This window comes from Phascolarctos cinereus, unplaced genomic scaffold (assembly GCF_003287225.1).
Source record: "Phascolarctos cinereus isolate Bilbo 61053 unplaced genomic scaffold, phaCin_HiC Scaffold_2;HRSCAF=192, whole genome shotgun sequence".
NCBI lineage: Eukaryota > Metazoa > Chordata > Mammalia > Diprotodontia > Phascolarctidae > Phascolarctos > Phascolarctos cinereus.
In genome coordinates, this window is record NW_027555625.1 from 110415017 (window position 1) to 110435802 (window position 20786).

A 20786-nucleotide genomic window follows, 5' to 3' on the forward strand; every position below is an offset into this window, starting at 1 on the left:
GCCCACAGTAAGTACTTACATAAGTGTTAGCTGCTGCTGCTGCTGTTGTTGGATATCTTGTCAAGCTTTGTTTAGTCTGTATCTAATTTCCTCTATTTTCCCCTCAAAACACATGAACCATCTTATCTTTTGGGGACATTTTAATCTCTTAATGTTTCTTATTTTGTTTTTGTGACTTGGAGAGGCCCCAATAGACAGCTGCTGTTTACTAGTTATAGATCGGTTTGTGTTACTATTAGGGTTCTCTCGTTAAAATTTGTACTATATTAGCATGGCCAAACCATGAACACTGGAATACCTCTCCAATTATTTATTTTTCCCCTAAGCATTTTATTTGCTTTTTTAATGCATTGATACATGTTAACACAACATATGCCCTAACAAACATCAAAACAAATCACTCAAATTTTCCCTGTCCTCTCCCTCAAAGTTTGTCACTTTATTAATAGAAAAGTAGGATGTATCTTCTACCTTGGAAAGTATGCTACCACGACATCAGTCTGCTATTTGACCAGACTTCTGTTCCCTCTCCGTGCTAGCTTTCTTCACATTGTTATAGTGCTAGCATATGGACTTCCCTTGACACAGGTGTCCTCACTCTTCAAGTCCTTGAATTTTTCATATTAATCATTCTTATGAAGCAACAATATCCAAGTACATTCATGTATTACACTTTATTCAGCCATTCCTAATCTCTAGGCACGTGTTCTTTTATTTTTATACATAATAATAGTTAAAACTACAAAATGAAGTTAACTTCCTGTTATATGCATTTTGTAGTAATTTTGAATAATTTCTTGTAGTACTTCTTACTGGTTTTACTTAGCATTATACCATGGTATAGTGAAAAACATGCCAGATGTGGGGTCAGAAGACTTGGGTTCAAATTCTGACTCTTCCACTTAATACCTGTGCAACCTTGGACAAGTCACATAACCTTTTTGAGCCTCAGTTTCCTCATTTGTAAAATGAAGATGTTCAGTTAAATGGCCTCTGTGATCCTGGCCAGCTCTAAATCTATTGCTTTGGTTTTTATCAGTTTTTTATATCCTACTTTATTATCTCAGTTTGTTCACCAGCTCTTGGGGTTTTCTTATTACACCAGTATTATCTGCAAATAGGAACAATTTTGTCTCCATTTTATTGTACCATTGATTTCTGTCTTATTGTTACAGCTGGTGTTTCTAAGAGCTATGCAAGTAAGTACATGCAGCTTTCCAGGAACTCTTGTTGCTTCACTGTTGCCATAGTTTTTGCCTTGCCAAGAAGCTGCCATCTGTGGGGCAGTGGGAGAGATTAATGATCTGTCTCTGGGATCCAGAAACTCTCCTCTTGAGAAACATGTTCCAGCAAATGTAGTTAGCCATGTTCTACACACTCACTCTCTCAGTGATAGAAAAGAAAGAACTAAGTTTTCAATGAGGAATTTCTTTTAAAGGCCAGCCAAAAGGATGGCTTTTACCATAATGCCAAACTCAAAGTTCATCTTTGGGCCAGCACTCATAAGTAAAATTCCGAAGTATGTCCTGTATAAAGGCTCACTATCCTATAAACAAAACAAATTGATTAGGTAATTACCCTCATTAGCTCCCTATACCAATAAAAGTACACCTCAGCAATGTACAAAATGCCATTAAAAGAATATAGCATTAGGCTTAATGTACTTTTCTAGATTATTGATATTCCCCTTGAGCTGTCACTAACCACTTAATTTAAAACTTTATTAGTTCTATAATTTCATCAATATAGGTACCTTCTCCAGTGATCTTGTGTAATTCTTGTTCTTGGCCTTGTCCTCTCATAAATCTCCTGTAGAGCATCTACCCTATTATTTTAGAGGCTTAACATTTGTGAATACCAGCTTAGTATTCATTTGTCCATTTGTTATTCTTTGCTCTTGTAACATAAACCTTCTTTTCCAGTCAAAAATTTTCGTGGACGCTATCCTTTTTGCCCTTTGTTGCTTCTACATCATCATTGGAGATATGTTACATTCTACTTATGCCTACCATGTTTTTTTCCATTGCTCTTTGGAGCACCCATAGTTTAGCTTCTTTGGAGATTATTATGTTCTTTGATTAGTAACCACATAGTGTCCCAGAAAAAGTGTTACTATCATTTCACCTTCTTTCACACCGTGGGCAAGCAATCTAAGAATCTTTTGACTCATTTGCCACAGTCATGTCCTTTTGAATCTGGAACCAGGGATAAGAAACAGGGAGAAGTTAGATATATTACTTATTGTTCAGCAAACACAAGGTGGGGGGACGGGAAGAAATAAAAGATGAGTTAAGGGGTGGGGATTTGAGAAACACTGGAATACTTATATCTGGTCCAAGGTGTGAAGTATGAATATGACGTCAATTGGCAGTAAGTAATTGATTCTAGGACCTTTGTTTTTTTAATAAGGATCTGAGGTGCTGTACGATAGAGGTTAAATTTGAGCAAGGTACTGTGACAAACTGGTATCTGTGACACTTCACTTTTTTTGTTTGTTTTTTAAGACAATTGGGGTTAAGTGAGTTGCCCAGGATCACACAGCTGGTAAGTGTCAAGTGTTTGGTCTGAGGCTGGATTTGAACTCAGGTCCTCCTGACTTCAGGGCCGGTGCTCTATCCACCATGCCACCTAGCTGCCCCAACACTTCACTTATTAAATTATCAAAAATAGAGAATGTTGTTGACAAAAAAGAAAAACTAAAATTGTGGCTAAGCTCTGCAGAAGTATACTAATTATAATTACTTAGGCTAACTGCTTAACATTTATGTCTAATTATGCAGCACAGTAACAATTATGAATATCATGAAATACCAGATGATCTTGGTAAAAATGTTTTCTGTCATACTGTACTGTTCTCATACTTCTGAGTTTTGCGTCTGTTACAGCATGTTCATTTGTTCCCAACTAAAATATTAGATGAAACATCTACTTTTGACCTATGTAATCCTTTTTTAAGCCTTTAGCCTATGCTGTTGCGCATTATTTGACAACTTTTGACCAGCCGTCTGTGAAATGCTATTCAGTACATAAATCAGCAGTATTTAAGATGTTAGTCTTTTTTTTTAAGGTGAATACTTCCAAGAGTAATTCAGTTCTAAACTGTATTTTCTTCTAAAATATTCCAGTCTTTAATGTGGGCCTAGTGATAAGCTATCTGTTGTCCAGAGATCTACCTAGCTAAGTTTGGAAAGGCTCAAAACCACCAGGTTACCAACAATTGATGAATTTAACTGGCTCTTTAAACTCATAGCACTGCCAGTGTTAGGCCTTAGGAAGGTTGTGGTTTGTCTCAGTAGAGGTAGTACCCATATCAATGCAATTCCAAGTCTTTAAAGTTTTAAGTTTAAGTATTTTCACTTTAAGTATTAAATATGAGTATTTGGCTTAGGTAAAATGTGTTTTGCTACCAAATAATTCTTAGGAACAAACTATTACCCTTATATATAAAACATTGAAAAAACTGGGGGTTTCATATATAAATAATAATGTTTTTCTTCTTTTTTCCTAGTTCTAAAAGATGAGTCGTGGATATTCAGAAAACAATAATTTTCTGTGTAATAATCAAATGGTGTTGGACATGATCCTTTATTCTCTAATTGGAGTACCTCAGCCTATCAACTGGGAAACAGTAGCAAGGCTAGTGCCTGGATTAACATCAAAAGAGGTAAAGTTTCAAACCTAAAATCCAGTCAAATAAAATATTAAAAGAAATAGCTACTAGGATGTTAATTGTTTGAATCATATAGGTTTTTAGATATTACAACATGGGTTCATGTAATTTGTATAAAAATGTACACATAGTATATGTGTGACTATATACTCTAAAGTGCCACGTGTCAGAGTTTTACAACCAGATGCAGAGGGATAATATTTTATACATTTAATGTGTTCATGAAAAGCCAAGTCTAGGGGCAGCTAGGTGGCGCAGTGGATAGAGCACCAGCCCTGGATTCAGGAGGACCTGAGTTCAAATGCGGCCTCAGACACATAACACTTACTAGCTGTGTGACCCTAGGCAAGTCCCTTAACCCCATTGCCTAACTTAAAAAAAAAAGAAAAGAAAAGTCAAGTCTCTAGGCTTTAGGGGCCTTGGCAGTTAAAGAAATCTACAAAGTCCCTGTGCAGACAATTAGGAGAAAATGTAACTTATCATCTCATACTAGATTATAAATTCCTTAAGATCAATTATCTTTGTGTCACCCTCAGCACCTAGCTGGGTATACAGGTGCTCAGTAATTAAAATTTAAAACGAGTTGGCTACGGTATAGGCAACTAAGATGTGAAGTGTTCTAAGATTAATGATCACCTTTTGTAATAGTAATTACAACAGTCGGCTTAGGGTGGACCATTTAATAAATACATATGTGTGTTTCTTAAGTAACTTCTGCTGAGACAAAAATAATGTATTTTTTCCTTTGGACTAATTCATTCAAAAGTGAGAGATTGTTTAGAAATTAAAAAGGCAAGCAAAATTATTTCTTACAGTCATTGAAACAAGCAAGAAGACTTATGTAGCTGCATAAATTTCTCATACTGACACGACAAATAGCCTTTATTTTACGAATAGAAAGTTTTCATGTATATAATTAAAATAATAAAATATATAGACTTGTTTTATTAAAATAGTTATGTACTGCTTTTTAGCAAGATATTCAGAATTTGTAAGCTTCTTGTTTTAGTTAAATGTACAAATATCTTGTTTTGATAACATCTTCCTTATGTGCTGTGGCAAAAATTTGCATCAAGTATCCTTGGTTAATTTATTAAATAAGAAAAACATTCACCTTCCGTTGACTTCATGTATAGTTGCTTTATTGAATTTTGGGTAAATTTTCATTCTGTTTTCCAACATAGCTAAATAGTAAAAGATAGCTGAATAAATCACAGCTTTAAAAATAAAACCTACATCTCTGAATTGTAGAAGAAAAATAACTATGAGTTATTTTGTGTACAAAAAGTAGATTCAATGGAACATTCTGATGATTTTAATTCTTCACCTTATATTTACATTTACATGACAATTGCCATTTTCCAAATAGTAAAAATACAGAATTTTGTTATTCATCTTCAGTTCAAATTTTCATCACAATTCTTTTTCAGTAGTTATCTAACAACTGTTCCTTTAGGCCTGATTAAATAATTCTCTTCTTGTTTCATTTTTACTTATTATTTTAATGATATTATCGTTATGAAATTTTAATTTTGTGCCTAACTAATATGCATTGTTAAAGATAGGATTATGTAAGTATTTGCTTTAGAATAAAATCTCTTAATATTTGAAAATATGTGTCTCACTTACTTAAACAGACCCAGCCCAGGTAAGTGGTTTGTATGTTTAATAGGAATAGTAACTAAGTAATTTAAACTACTGAGTGGAATAAGCCAATTATCCTACTATAGTGAGTATTCCAGTGTTCATTTTAAAATTAGATGAAAGTATTGGTTGGATATGCGATATGGGTTGTTGACATGAATTAAATGTTGTGTGCCATAACTGTGTGTGAACTTCATTTTCTGAAAAAGAGGTGGCCTTTTCCCTTTACAAAAGTCAGTCAGTCCTTCAGCTTAATCCCTTCTCCAATAATATGCCTTTACAATTGTCCCTTCTCCCCCTATCTACTGACTTACTTTCTGCTGCCTAATTATGCCTCATCTTTAAAAAAACCATAACTTAACCCTACCTTCTCCTCAAGCTGTCTCCTACCTTTTACAAACAAAATTCTAGAAATAGCTATGTTCTATCCTTGTCATCTCTTCTTCCTGTCTCTTCTCATTTTTCAATTTCTTACATTTCAACTTCTGACCTCCCCTGAAACTACTCTCTCCAAAGTTAACAGTGTTCCCTGAGGTGCCAAATTTGATGGTCTTTTCAGTGTCCATCCTTCTTGACATCTGCAACATTTGAGACTGTTAGCCATTTCTTTTCAATATCCTTTGCTGGACCATCATCCCTATTCTGACTTTTGCTCTGGTTATAACCTCAAGACTGTCCTGTAGAGAAAACCCTAAATATGTGGGTCTCACTATGGTGAAACGAAGAAAAAGGCTATTGACTGGGAAAAGTGCTTCATGGATAAATTTTATATCATTGGGATTTATCAGAGAAGGCACCTCTGGGCAAGTTTACAAAGCCAGGTGTAAAGATAGAGAAGAAATGGTAGCCTTAAAAAAAAGTTTCACCAAATAATGAAAAGGAAGGTTTCCTCATTACAGCTGTTCAGGATTAAAATTCTTCAGTAGCTTACCCATCAGAATATTCCCAGTATGAAGGAAATTGTTCTCTCCACTCTTAGTAACCACATGATCTTCTGTTGGTTCAGTTATCTCTACACAAGTAACCCTAATGGCTATAGATGTAGCCCTGGTCTCTTTCCCGAGTTCTAGTTCTGCATCACCAGCTACCTGTTGGACATTATTGCCAACTACACATCCTGTAAATGTATTAAACTCAGACTCAAAAACAAAGCTTGAAGCCACTGCCCTTCCAGTTACCCTGGTTCACAAGCTTGTAATTTTCCTCTAATTTTCCTTCACCCCACATAGCCAGGCAGTTTGCCTTCTTGTTAATTCTGTCTCCCTATCTCATGCATCCATACCCTTTTCTTCACTAATAGAGCTATCATCCTAGTTGAGGTCTTCATCACCTGAACTACTGGATAGCCTTTTAATTAGTTTCCTTGCTTCAGACATCTGCCCTCTTCATTCTTTCCTCCACACAGCTGCCAAAGTGATATTTCTAAAACACTGTTTGATTATGCCTCTCCCTGCTCAGTAAATTGAAGTGGCTCCCTGTGGCCTTGATGATTAAATATAAGTGCCTCAGGCTTGGCATTTAAAGCCCTTCATAACCTCAGTTTGACCTATTTTTCTATGCATTAGTCAGTCATGCTCTTATTAAGTGTTTATTGTATGCTAGGAATTGTGCTAAATGCTGTGAATACAAAGAAAAAAATTTAAATGATCCCTACCATCAAGGAGTTATGTCTAATGGGAAGAGAACACTTACATGAATAGATATATAAAAGCCATATGTAGAGTAGTTACAAGGTAACCTTAGAGGAGAAGGCACAAGTAACCAGGGGACTAAGAAGACTTCCTCCAAAGGTTGGCATTTGAACTGAGTGAATCTTGAAGGAAGCCTAGAATTTTTCGAGGCAGGAGTGAGAAGGGAGAGCATTCTAGGCATGGAGCCCAGCCAGTGTCACGTAGGTGAAGTATTATGATAGGAATAGCAGGTAGGCCATTGGCTGGACCATAGAGCATATGGAAGTGATAGAATGTGTAAAACTGGAAAGATAAGAAGAGTCCAAATTATAAAGAACTTTAAATGTCAAACAATGGAACATATATTTGATTTAAAAGTAATAGGGAGCCCCTAGAATTTATTAAGAGGGATGGGGGGAATGAGGAATGACTAGAACTACACTTTTGGGGTGTGGAGAGTCTTGAGTCAGGAAGACCAATTAGAATAGTCTACATAAGAGGTAATGATGTCTGCAGCCATAGTCTAGCCAAACTGGTCGTCTTGGTGTTCCTCACTGCACCTTCGCAGAGTTCTTACTCTTGTCACCACTGGGAATAGAGACCAACTTTAACATAAATTCATAGTCAAGAAATAGGCTGAAAAAACGAGCAAATTAAAAAAAAAAAGAACCTGCCTGTAAAAAAAATCTACTATGGGAAGATCTAGACACAAACTCAGAAGAGAACAATGAAATCAAAAGCAAAGCCTTGAGGGGGGAAAAATTTGTGAATTTGACACAAGCCCAACAAGAATTCCTGGGAGAACATAATTTTTAGAATTAAATGATAGGGGTAGAGGAAAAATTAGGTCAATAAAAGAGAACAAGGGAAGAAAATTATGAAAAGACAACAGTTTAGCAAAAGAGGCACTAGGTGGCGCAATGGATAGAGGGCCTGGAATCAGGAAGACTCATCTTCCTGAGTTCAAATCTGGTCTCAGACGTTTACTAGCTGTGTGACCCTGGGCAGGTCACTTAATCCTGTTTGCCTCTGTTTCCTCATCTATAAAATGAACTGGAGAGGGAAATGGCAAACCTCTCCAGTATTTTTGCTAAGAAAACCCCAAATGGGGTCATGAAGAGTCAGACATGACTGAAAATGACAGAACAACAAAAAAAGGCACAAAAAATACTGAAGAAAATATTACCTTTAAAAATAAAATTGGCCAAATGGAAAAAGAGGTGTAAAACTTCCCTGAAGAAAATGATTCCTTAAAAATTAGAATTGGGCAAGTAAAAGTTAATGACTCCAGGAGACATCAAGAAACAATAAAACAAAATCAAAAGAATGAAAAAAAAAATAGAAGAAAATGTGAAATGTCTCATCAGAAAAACAACAGACCAGGAGCATAGCTTGGGAGAAATAATTCAAGAATTATTGGCCTATCTGAAAACCATGATCAAAGAAAGAACTTAGATATAGTTCAAGAAATTATTTGTTTAAAACTGCCTCAGTATCCTAGAATCAGAAGGTAAAATAGAAATAGAAAGAATCCATCAATCACAACCTGAAAGAAGTCCCAAAATGAAAACTGCTAGGAATATTATAGCCAGATTCCAGAGCTCCCAAGTCAAAGAGAAATTACTTCAAGCAGTCAGAGAGAAACCATTCAAATATTGTAGAGCCACAGTCAGGATGACACAATATTTAGCAGCTACCATGTTAAAAATGCAGAAGGCTTGGCATATAATATTCTGGAAGGCAGAAGAGCTGGGATTACAACCAAGAACAACCTACGCGACAAGACTGATTATAATCCTTCAAGGAGAAAAATGGATATTTAATGAGATAGAAGACTTTCAAGCATTCCTGGTGAAAAGACCAGAGCTGAATAGGACGTTTGATTTTCAAATACAAAACTCAAAGGAAACATAAAAAAGTAAGCGCAGAAGAGAAATGAAAGGGACTTAATAGGTTAAACTGTTTACATTTCTATGTGGGAAGATAATAGTTGTAACTTCTAAGAACTTTATCATTATTAGAGCAGTTAGAAAGATTCTACGTGACAGTGCAGGAGTCAAATATGTTGGGATAATGTAAAAGAAAATGAAGGTATGCAAGGAAGTGCTTTTACAGTGGAGGGGTAAATGATTGGGGACTTGGGAGAGGGTAATACTTGAATCACGCTTGTGTAAACTAGTTCAAAGAGGGAAAACACATACACACACACACACACGCACGCACACACACAATTGAGTAGAGAAATCTCTTACCCAACAGGGAAGTAGGAGGGAAAGGGGATAAGAAGAACATGGTGAGGGGGGGAGGGTTGATAAAAGGAAGGGAGCACATAAAGGAAGACAGTGGTCAGAAGCAAAAGAGATTTTGGAGGAGAGACAGGATAGAGAGAAAGGGGGAATAAACAGAAGAAAATAGGATGGCAAGAAATGCACAGTGGTTAATCATGACTGCAGATGGAATGAACTCACCCTTAAAATGGAAGCAGATAGCAAAATGGATTAGAAACCAGAATCCAGTGATATGTTGCTTATAAGAAACACTCTTGAAACAGACACACAGAGAGTAAAAATAAGGAGCTGGAGTAGTATCTATTTTGCTTCAGCTGAATTTAAAAAAAGGGCAGGGATAGCAATCTTGATCTCAGATAAAGCAAAAGCAAAAATAGATCTAATAAGAGATAAGCAAGTAAGCTACATATTGCCAAAAGGCATCATAAACAATGAGTAACATCAGTAATAAACATATGCACCAAATAGCATAGCATCCAAATTTTTTTTTTTTTGCAATTGGGGTTAAGTGACTTGCCCAGGGTCACACAGCTAGTAAGTGTCAAGTGATTGGTCTGAGGCTGGATTTGAACTCAGGTCCTCCTGACTTCAGGGCCAGTGCTCTATCCGCTGTGCCACCTAGCTGCCCCAGCATCCAAATTCTTAAAGGAAAAGTTAAATGAATTACCAGAGGAAGTAGACAGTAAAATTATACTAGTGGGGGACCTTGGCTTTCCCTTCTCAGAGCTAGATAAATCCAACCATAAAAAAGAAAGAAGTTAAGGAAATTAATTAGAATCTTAGCAAAGCTAGGTATGATAGACCCCTGGAGAAAATTGAATGGTAGTAGAAAAGAGTATATTTCTCAGCTGGACATAGCACATTCACAAAAATTGACCATATAGTAGGGCATAAAAACCTCTCAAACATACAAAAAAAAGCATAAATCTTAAATGTATCTTTTTTTCAGATCATAAAGCAATAAAAATGACCTTCAATAAAAGGTCATGGAAGCATAGATTAAAAATTAATTATAAAATCATCTAATCCTAAAGAATGAATGGGTCAAAGAACAAATCACAGAAATAATAATTTCTTTTAAAAAGAATGACAGTAATGAGACAATATTCCAAAGTTTGTGAGATGTGGCCAAAGCAGCACTTAGGGGAAAAGTTATATCTCTAAACATGTACATTAAAGAGAGCACATCAACGAACTGGACATGCAACTAAAAAAATTAGGAGAAAAGAAGCACATTAAGGATTTCCCAATTAAACACCAAAAAGGAAATCCTGAAAATCTCAAAGGAAAAATTAATAAAATTGAAAGTAAAGAAAAGATTAATACGTAAAACTAGGAGCTGGTTTTTATGCAGGGAACCCCAATATAATAAACCATTGATTAATTTGGTTTTTTTAAAGAAAGAAGAAGGCCAAATTACCAGTATAGAAAAGCTGAATTCATCACAATGAAGATGAATTAAAGCAATTATTAGGAGCTATTTTGCTCAATTATAAACCACTAAAACTAAGTAAATAGATGAATATTTACAAAAATATGAACTGCCTAGGTTAACAAAAGAAGAATTAGAATACTTAAATAACTCTATCATAGAAAAAGAAATTGAACAAGCCATCTATGAGCTCCCTTAAAAAAATCCCCAGAACTAGATGGATTCACAAGTGAATTCTACCAATTATGGAACAATTAATCTCAATACTATATAAATTATTGGGGGGGGGGAAACAGGAAAAAAAGGAGTCCTATCAAATTTTATGTGACACAAATATGTATTTGATATCTAACCCAGGGAGTGCAAAATCAAAACTAAAGACTAGTTTCCTTAATGAATATTAATGCAAAAGTTTTAGATAAAATACTAACAAGGAAATTACAGCAATACATCACAGAGATCATGTACTATGACTAAGTGGGATTTATACCAGGAATGCAGAGCTGGTTTAATATTAGGAGAACTATCAACATAATTGACCATATTAATAACAAAAAAAATTCATATGGTTATCTCAGTAGATGCAAGAAAAGCTTTTGACAAAATGCAATACCTAGTCCTTTTAAAAACACTCAAAAGCATAGGAATCACTGGAGCTTTCTTCAGAATTATAGGTAGTTTCCCAGTAAGATCAGGGTGAAGGTACAATGTCTGTTATCACCATTATTCAATATTATAACAGAAATGCTCCCTATAGCAATAAGACCAAAAAGAAAGAAAAAAAGAAATTGGAGGAATAAAAATAGTCAGTGAGGAAATAAAACTATCACTTTTTGGAGATGATATGGTATATTTAGAGAACCCTAAAAAACAAAACTAGTTGTAATAATCAACAACTTTAGCAGAGTTGCAGGATATAAAATAAACCCACATAAATTGTCAGTGGTTCTGTGGACTACCAACAAAACCCAGCAGAAAGAGAAATTCTATTTAAAATTATGGCAGACAATATAAAATACTTCGGAGTCTGCCTGCCAAGAGAAACCAAGGGACTCTATGAACCGAATTACAAAACACTTCATACAAATAAATTCAGATCTAAACAACTGGAGAAACATTAATTTTTCATGTGTAGACCAAGCCAATGTAATAAAAATGACAATTCTACTAAGTTAGTTTACTTATTCAGTGCCATAGCAATAAAACTATAAAATAATTATAGAACAAAAAAAATAGTAACACAATTCATCTAAAAGAACAGAAGGTCAAGAATGTAAAGGAAATCAGTGAAAAAAAAATACGAAGGAAGGTGGTCTAGCTAACAGTACCAGATTTCAAACTGTATTACAAAGTGGTAATCATGAGAACAACCTGGTACTGGCTAAGAAATAGAGTGGTAGATCAGCAGAACAGATTAGGTACATAGTACACGGTGGTACTACAATATTACCACTACCAGTGGTATTACCATAGTAATCTAGTGTTTGATAAACCTAAAGATCCGAGCTTTTGGAGTAAGCACTTGTCATCTGACAAAAATTGCTGGCAAAACTGGGAAGCAGTTTGGAAGAACCTATGCATAGATAACATTTCACACTGTATACCAAGATACAGCCAAAGTGGATAAATCGTTTAGACAAAACGAGTGATATAAGTAATTAGAGGGAGCATGGAAAAATGTACCTGTCAATCTATAGATAAAGGAAGAGTTTATGACCAAACAAGAGATAGGATCGTGTGTAGTAAAATGGATAATTTTTGTTACATTAAATTAAAAATGTTTTGCACAGACAAAACTAATGTAGCCAAAATTAGAAGGAAAACAAGAAATTGGGGGAAAATTTACAGCAAGTTTCTCTGATAAAGGCCTCATTTTTCAAATGTACAGGGAAGTGAATGACATTTATGAAAATGAGCCATCCACAAGTTGACATATGGTCAAAGAATATGAACAGGCAGTTTTTAGAAGAAGAAATCAAAGCTATCAATAGTCACATAAAAAAATGCTTCAAATTACTATTGATTAGAGAAATGCAAATTAAAACAACTCTGAGATACTAGATTGGCTCTCATGACACAAAAGGAAAATGATAAATGCTGGAGGAGATGTGGGGAAAATGGGACACTAATACACTTTTGGTGGAGTGGTGAACTAATCCAACCATTCTGGAGAACAATTTGGAACTGTGACCAAAGGGCTATAAAACTATCTACCCTTCAACCCAGCAATCCCAAAAAGATAAAAGAGAAAAAGACCTATTTATACCCCCCAAAAATTGTGGCAACTCTTTTTGTTTTGGCAAAGAATTTGAATTTGAAGGGATACTCATCAATTAGAGAATTGCTAAAGAAGTTATGGTGTGAGATAGTGATGGAATATTGTTGTGCTGTAAGAAATAATGTGCAGGATGGTTTCAGAAAAACCTGGGAAGACTTATATGAACTTGATTTCAGAGTGAAGTGAGCAGAACCAGGAGAATACTGTACATAGTAGCAGCAGTATTGCAAGGATGATCAACTGTGAAAGACTTAGTTACCCCGATTGAGACAGTGATCCAAGACAATTCCAAAGGATCTACAGTGAAACATGCTGTCCACTTTCAGAGAGAGAACTGATGAACTTTTGAGTGCAGATTCAAATATACTTTTTTTAACTTTGTTTTTCTTGCTTTTTTGTATTTTTGTTTGCAAGCTGGCTAATATGGAAATCTGTTTTGCATGATTTCACATGTATAATCAATGTCATTGCATGCCTTCTTAAGGAGTAAGGAAGGGGCAGGATCAAAGGAAAGAATTTGGAATGCAAAATTTTTTTTAAAAAGAATGTTAAAAAATTTATCTGTAATTGGAAAACATAAAATAAAAAAAACATGTTAAAATAAAAATAAAGATTGATTTTTGCAACTTTGTTAGAAGTTAGAATGCTTTTATATGTAAATTATGAGAATGCAAGATCAAATGTCAATTATTTTATGAGTACTAAATTACTGTCAAAATGGTTTCAGACTAGAATTTACTTATTTTTACAGCTTAAAGTATTGGCCATATAACCTTAAGGCTAAAATCCAAGTTTTTAAATTGTGAAATTACCAGCAGATGGTAGAAATACAAAGAGGAAAATACAGTTAATGCAGGAGTTGGAAAAAAATTCTATTTTGAACTTCCTTTTTAAAAAATTTAATCAAAGACTCGTTTTGACATTTTTTGGTAATGGTTGCCAGGCATCATAAACCTAGATTTATATCTGCTAATGTTAAGTTATTGTTCATAGAAAAGAAACCTATGGTACCAAGATACTTTTTCCTCACCTCCCTTCTTTTTATTTCCTTGTTTTACTTCATGATAGTGTGCAAAAAGATTTGATGAACTGAAAAGCAGCGGAAGTTCACCTGTTGACAACCAGTACAGTCCTCTCATGGCAACTGGAGGAAGTCCCGTTGAAAACTTAGCAACATACATCAAATCTTCACTCCTGGACACACAAGGGGAGTTTCAGGAGCCACCTCTTAGACAGAATTCAGTTTCCAAAACAGGTAATTTAGAATAAATCCGTCATTTTTATCATAGTTATTTTTCCTCAAGGTCAGGTACATTCAGTACTACACCATAGGAGCAGAGAATTTGAATATTTTCCTGTGCTTTAATATAAAAGGGATTAAATCATATTCTCCTAATTTGCAGCTTACGCCTCCCATATGTGTTTTTCCTCCTATTAGAATATGAACTCCTTGAGGGCCGGGACCATCTTTTCTAGTTATATCTTCAGCACTTAGCACAGTGCCTGGCAGCACATATTCATACTTGGTATTTCAGTTATTTTTTCTTTGATAAGTATTGCTTTCCTAGTTTAGAAAAGCAGCTTTTCTTCTATTCAGACTTCAGTAGCTATATTGATTAACTAGTCATTGTTATTTAGAAGAGTTGCTTTGAGTAATGACAATCAAAACAATTACTCATATTAGGTGTACTTAATAAGTGATTTTTATCTCCGTTTCAGAGTCAGAGCGTTCATTAGTCTAAAACAATTCCTTCTAGGAAGAAAGAAATCTGTTGTTGGCTCTTAGTTCATTTTATCCTCATGAAACTCCTTTTTTGTGCCTGCCATATAAAAATAATACTGATGCATTATTTAGAAAAAAGGACTTGCCTTCATTAACACTTTGTGGTTCCTTTTCTCTATTATAGTCTTTTCAAGCACTCTTAGAAAAAAAATTAGGAAGAATGCCAGCTGACTTACAGTGCCTTCAGTTTATGTATAGTTATGAAAGCATAGTTTTCACTGCTACTACTCAGTGTGTCAGAAGCCAAGTTAAGTCACAAACTCTTAACATTTTTTTGATCTGTGTTTGTTTCTGTATTTAAGGAAGACCTAATATAGCTTCTACAAGGAATTGTTCTTCAGAAAATGAAAACTGTACTGCTCATAAAGATGGAGAAAAGGCTGATGAAACAGAAGGGTAGGAGGCTGGTTGTTCATTAGATAAGAACTAATATTACTTTTAAATTACAAGGTATAAAATAGAAATTTTTGTGAGTCTCTTACTATAGTGTAGAGATATTAAATTACAACATTATTATCAAAACTTTGTTTCAGATCATCCTGTGCAAAATCCTAATTTATGGTTTATTATTAATTTACATCTGTTAGCAAATTGAACTTTGTTTTTACATTTATAGTTGCTGCAAATATAAATTAAAACTTTGAAGAGTGACTGAAAGAATCTAAAGAAACTTTTTTTCTTTATCTCATTATAACTGGTGAGCCTAGATTTGATTTTAATATCTCTCACTATGTAAGTTTTTTTGATTGAAATATCTAGCTGCCTTACAATGTACTGGAAATTTTCATGGAGCTTTAACTGAATGCCATTCAGACTTAATGCCAAACTCTTTTTTACTGAATTTCACTAATAAAATTTATTGTTCTCAATTAATACTTATATCTTGCATCTAACTTTGGGAAAAACTTAATTGTGAAAATCTGTTTTCATAATTTATCATTTATTTTGACTGATAGAAAACAATTATAGGTTGTAATTTTTCCTGAAGTGGTTGGTTGAATTTTTTTTTCTTTTAAAATTCTTGGATTCATCAAATCCTATCCATTTGGGTTTTTTTTTCCCCTAGTGCTTGGGGGCAGGGGTGAGCAGAATAGGGATGGCTACTCATCTAGATTACTGTGCAGCCATTCAAATACACAGTTTGATGACTTATATTATACAGTCAATCTGTTCCTGTTCCTATATTCTTTTTGTAGAGTAACACAAAGCAAGATTTGTCTTGAAACTGATGTTTTTAATTGTTTTTAATGATATAATCTTTAGAGTAAAGAAAATTTAAAGATTAGGTAATATGTTAAAATTAACTTTCTATTCCATCAACCAAATTAACACATGTTTTAAAAATATATTTATTAATATCTTACAGTAATGTTAACTCTTAAATATATCAACTGTTTCATATGTAGACTTTATGAATCAGTACAGAAAGGTAGACTGTATAGGATCATAGCTCTAGAGCTAGAAGGGACCTTAGAAGTTATCTAGTATAACCTCCTCATTTCACACGTAAGGAAGCTGAGCCCCAGGGGAATGGAGCCCCAACTCACAAGAGTAGTGAGCATTGAAGGTGAAGTTTGAATTCATGTCCTCTGACTCCATAACTATTGCTTTTTCCACTGTACCACACTCTCTTCTCATTGTTTAACCTCCTTTTTTAAAAGGTAAGTCAGTCTTTAAGTGTTTTTACTTTCATTGTTTATTACCATTTACTCTGTGATCTTTTCAGGGTGAGTAGTATTCCCCCTATCCTAGAAATGTTTAGAAAGTAGATCACAATCAATCCTTGCCTTCCCATCCTTTGTGACTCTTGTCTTTGTCCTTATGTTTCCTAAACTGATTTGAAAACTTATGTTCTTTTCTATTTTAAAACAGTAACAAAGGATTTTAAGTGTTCCCCTCTTTCTTCATTTATTAATCTCCCTCCTCCCTATAATTGCTTAATACCCTTATTTAAGAAACTAAGGTTTACATTCATACCAAGAATTATGTTCACTTGTTTAATTTCTCTGTGCTGTTTTTGTAAAGTTGAAACACTAATTCCTTTTTAAAGTCTAGCTTAAAATAGAATACATTTCATTGTGTTAATTGCTAATAACCAAAAGGAGATTGTTCATTTATGACAGGGGTAGGGAACCCGTGGCTTTGAGGCTACAGGTTCCCCACCCCTGATCTATGAAGTGACATTTATTTGTTAAAATTTTTTAGTCATGTAAATACATAAAATTTGAAGTTTTATTAAATTTACTTGATAATTATGATCAGGTTAGTAGGCTATTAGAATATTAAAATTTCATGAAACTGCTTGAAGTCCATATCTTTACTTATCTCCCTATTTATAATAAATGTGGCTTGACTCTTCCCTTTCAAACTGTGATGACTTCTCTTCTTTGTAACTTTTTAAATGAAGGCCAAATATGGTGATTCATGTATGTGATGAAGCAAAAAACCTGAAAGAAGATTTTACTTGCCCTCGAGATCTTTTGATATCAGAAATGAAGTATTTTGCTGAATATTTGTCTGTGGATGCCCAGCGCTGGGAGGAGGTGGACATTTCAGTTCACTGTGATGTTCACATCTTCAACTGGTTGATACAATATGTGAAAAGGAACTCTAAGGAGAGTGAGAATTGTGAGATGCCCTCTTTAGGTAAAAGTGCTTTTTTAATACAGACTATTCATTAAGAAGTTGGAGCACCACCCAGTACTTAATTTATGAAAACAGCACCAAATAGGGCTTTGTATGTGCCAGTAATGAGATGTGGAAAATTGCTTGGAAAGTAGTGTTCCAGTCCACATTGGCAGTAGTCTTTTAGGAAACTGACACATCGTCCTTTTTGAGTAAATTATAATGGAAATGGATAGCTCTCCAGATGTTAGAAATGACATTTTCCAATTCATTTTTTTAGAGGAGAAAGACATGTAGCCAGAGAACACATTGTACCATCTAATAAAAACATCTTGCACAAAACTAAAATTCTTCTCTATGGCGTTTCTCATTTGTTTTACAGCATGTGTGTCATACAGTGAAATACTGACATGTAGAACACCAGGTCTTTCTGATAGGATAACGTATACACTTTGGTATGGCCTGTGTTTTTCATCAGTGTGTGGAAACCTCCACCAGTGCCACTCTTCAGCTTCTAGTCTGAGACAATTGCCTAACATAAACCAAGAGGGTAAGCCACTTGTCTGTGGCAGTGCATCCAGTGCATGCCTCTGGCAGGACTGGAATCCAAGACTTCTCAACTCTAGGACTCTGCCCATTACGTAATACTGCCAATGGTCAGATTAATCTGATAGTGAAGGTACATCATGAAGTCATGAAACCACCCTAATTAGACAAGAAGCTGCATGCTTCTTAATTCTGATAAATGTCTGTGTGAAATAACACCTTAAATAAGCATGTTTTTCATAACAGAAACAAAAGCAAGTCTTTTTTTCTTATATTCATTATTTTATGAACTGAAAACACCACCCCCACCCCCAACTACATTCTTAAGGCTTACTTATTCCATATGTAGAAAGTAGTTTCAGACCCTCTTTAGTAGTGATATTTTACTTCTCTTTAGAAGTCTTACATTATCTAAAATGTTGACCATAGCATCATTTGGAACAACTCTAATGATATCAAATCATCTCAGCTTGTTTTCTGTATTTTTCAAGTGAGGAAGTGTTGAGTTATTCCTTGTTTTTCACTTTTTTGTGTGTGTGAAAAAGGATTTTGAGTATGCTTGGTATGTGTCTAATTCCAGGCAGATCTGCTGCTCTGTATCCTAAATTTAACTTTGAACTTGGTAACGGGTATCTGAGCTATATTATATGGTATGATTTACATTTCATTGCTGTTTCACTAGATAATTAAGTCTGTTGTATTGAGATTCTGCCACAAAAAGAGGAAGCCATAAGTGAACTAATCATTTTTCCCATTTATTTTTAGAACCGGGGAATGTCATTTCAATTCTTATTTCTTCTGAATTTTTGAAGATGGATTCATTAGTAAGTATTCATAAAGACTCCTAAGCCTTTTAGCACACCAACATTTCACTTCATTGTATTGAGAAGGCTTGATCACCAGGTACATCTTGATCTTTTATTCCTCAGGTATCTGGAAAGTCCTTTCACATCTTTCCAGTCCAAATTCTTCATTTAATTTTTTTAAAATGGATCTACTGTCCCTTTTAGGAAAAAAAATCCTAAACAAAAATGTTTTTGAGAATAATTTGCTAGCTTTTAGAGATTCCAGTTTGGGGGAATGTGGCAGGGGATCAGAAATAATAATGGGATAAAAAATCTAAAGCTCTTTGCAAAACTTAAAAGTGCTGTGTATAAATGTGAGCTGTTACTGTCACTTGTTCTGTACCATTAAAAGTAGAGGCCTTATTCTTAGAAGAGATGAAAGAAAACAATTGTGTTTTTGCCCCCTAATTTTATTTTGACAACCACTTTAAAGGAAGAGCAAACTGATTAATTTTAAGTTAATACTCAGTGTAAAATTGAAGTTAAGTGTAGTTTATTTGTCAGCTACATGTATTGCAAAAAGTAAAAATTAATGCTCAGAGTTTTTAATGGGAAATCTATGTAGGCTTACAGAAAAATTAACAGACGATAAATAGTGCTTTTATATTTCTGTGACCTTTTAGTTGTCATCATTGTACTGCCAGCTAGACTCCTGGAGCCTTCTGGGCTTCTGGACTTCTGGGCCCTCCTTTCAGTTCCATTCAAATGCTTATTAAGTGCCTATGGTGTGTAAGGCCATAAGCAAAATAGTTGCAGGCCTCAAAGAGTTTGTTCTACCTGGGTGTGCAGTGTATATGTAGATAAGTAAACGCAAAGTGATTTCAGGGGAGAGAACACCAAGAGCCAAGGGAAGGCCTGGGCTGTGCTTAGAACAACTGAAGGATTCTAAGACAAGGAGGTGATGAGGAAGGAAGGCATTCCAGACGCTCAAGGCCTCTCTGATGGGGCAGTGACACGGTTGTCTCATTTGGCAGCCGAGTGGAGAATGGATTAGAGAGGAAGGAAGGGAAATGGAGGTCAGAAGTGATGAGGGTGAACTAAGTAGAGAGGAGGAGACAGCTGCAAGAGATGTTGAGGGAGGAGGTAGGAATATCTAGAAACTAGTTGAGTGGAAGGGAGGCAAAAAGGCAAACCTGGGTGACAGGAAGGAGTCATCCTTGACTTTTTCCCTTTCCCTCATCCCCCCATATCTAATCAGTTCCTCAGTCTTACTGATTCTGGATCCACATCTCTTGCATCTGCTGTCTTCTCTCCACTACTTCCCCAACCTCCCTATTTAAGGTCCTCGTTACCTCTTACCAGGTAACTTACTTCAGTAGTCCTGGTCTCTAATTGGTCTCCCTGCTTTCAGGTCTTTCCTCCAGATCATACCCTAGACAGCTGCCAAATTGATATTCTTAAAACATACGTGTGATGAAAGCATTCACCTTTTCAAAAACCTTAAGTGACTCCTGCTGGCCTCAAGGATAAAATAAAGAATCTTCGACCTAGCATTTTAAAGCCATCCACTCTGGCTGAAACACCTCTGCTGTAGTCAGATTGCCATGTGAGCCGTTCCTGTAAACAGTGTTCCTGCTTCTTCCTGGAATGCTCTCCTTCCTTATCCATGTGTCTTAGAACCCCCTCTTCCTTCAGAGTCACTGCCTTCCACGTGGCGTGACCTGTTGTGTTTATATGTCCTCAGCACCCAGCATGGTGCCTTGCGGATAATAGGCATTTAATAAATTTTTCTCAAATTGAATATTAATATCATATAATCTTCATTAAAGTTCTGTTCTAATTCTTTACCTTGACTGGGACAGGACCATAGGCTCTTGAGGGCTTTGCCAATAGAACACAAACCCTGGCAGGTCCTCTTGAGCCAGAATGCCTTTGCAGCCCAATCCCAGAGATAGACTCTGTGTTGAGTCCTTTGTCTGAAGATCAGGTTCAGTCCAGAGAGGTTCACTAGTCACAGATGGCCCTACTCCATTTTTATATTTTTTCCTAGAGCAAATCATGAAAC

The 20786-nt window shown here is 35.2% G+C and overlaps 1 protein-coding gene across 1 annotated transcript in view; it reads left to right on the plus strand.

Moving 5' to 3' along the window:
* The window catches only part of SANBR (SANT and BTB domain regulator of CSR), a 64772-nt gene that overhangs the window by 9172 nt on the left and 34814 nt on the right, over positions 1-20786 (plus strand). The window contains 5 exon segments of the mRNA XM_020985496.2: positions 3509-3664; positions 14051-14237; positions 15068-15161; positions 17173-17411; positions 18702-18760. Coding sequence (XP_020841155.1) covers positions 3518-3664; positions 14051-14237; positions 15068-15161; positions 17173-17411; positions 18702-18760 — 726 coding nt within the window. The 5' untranslated portion in view covers positions 3509-3517.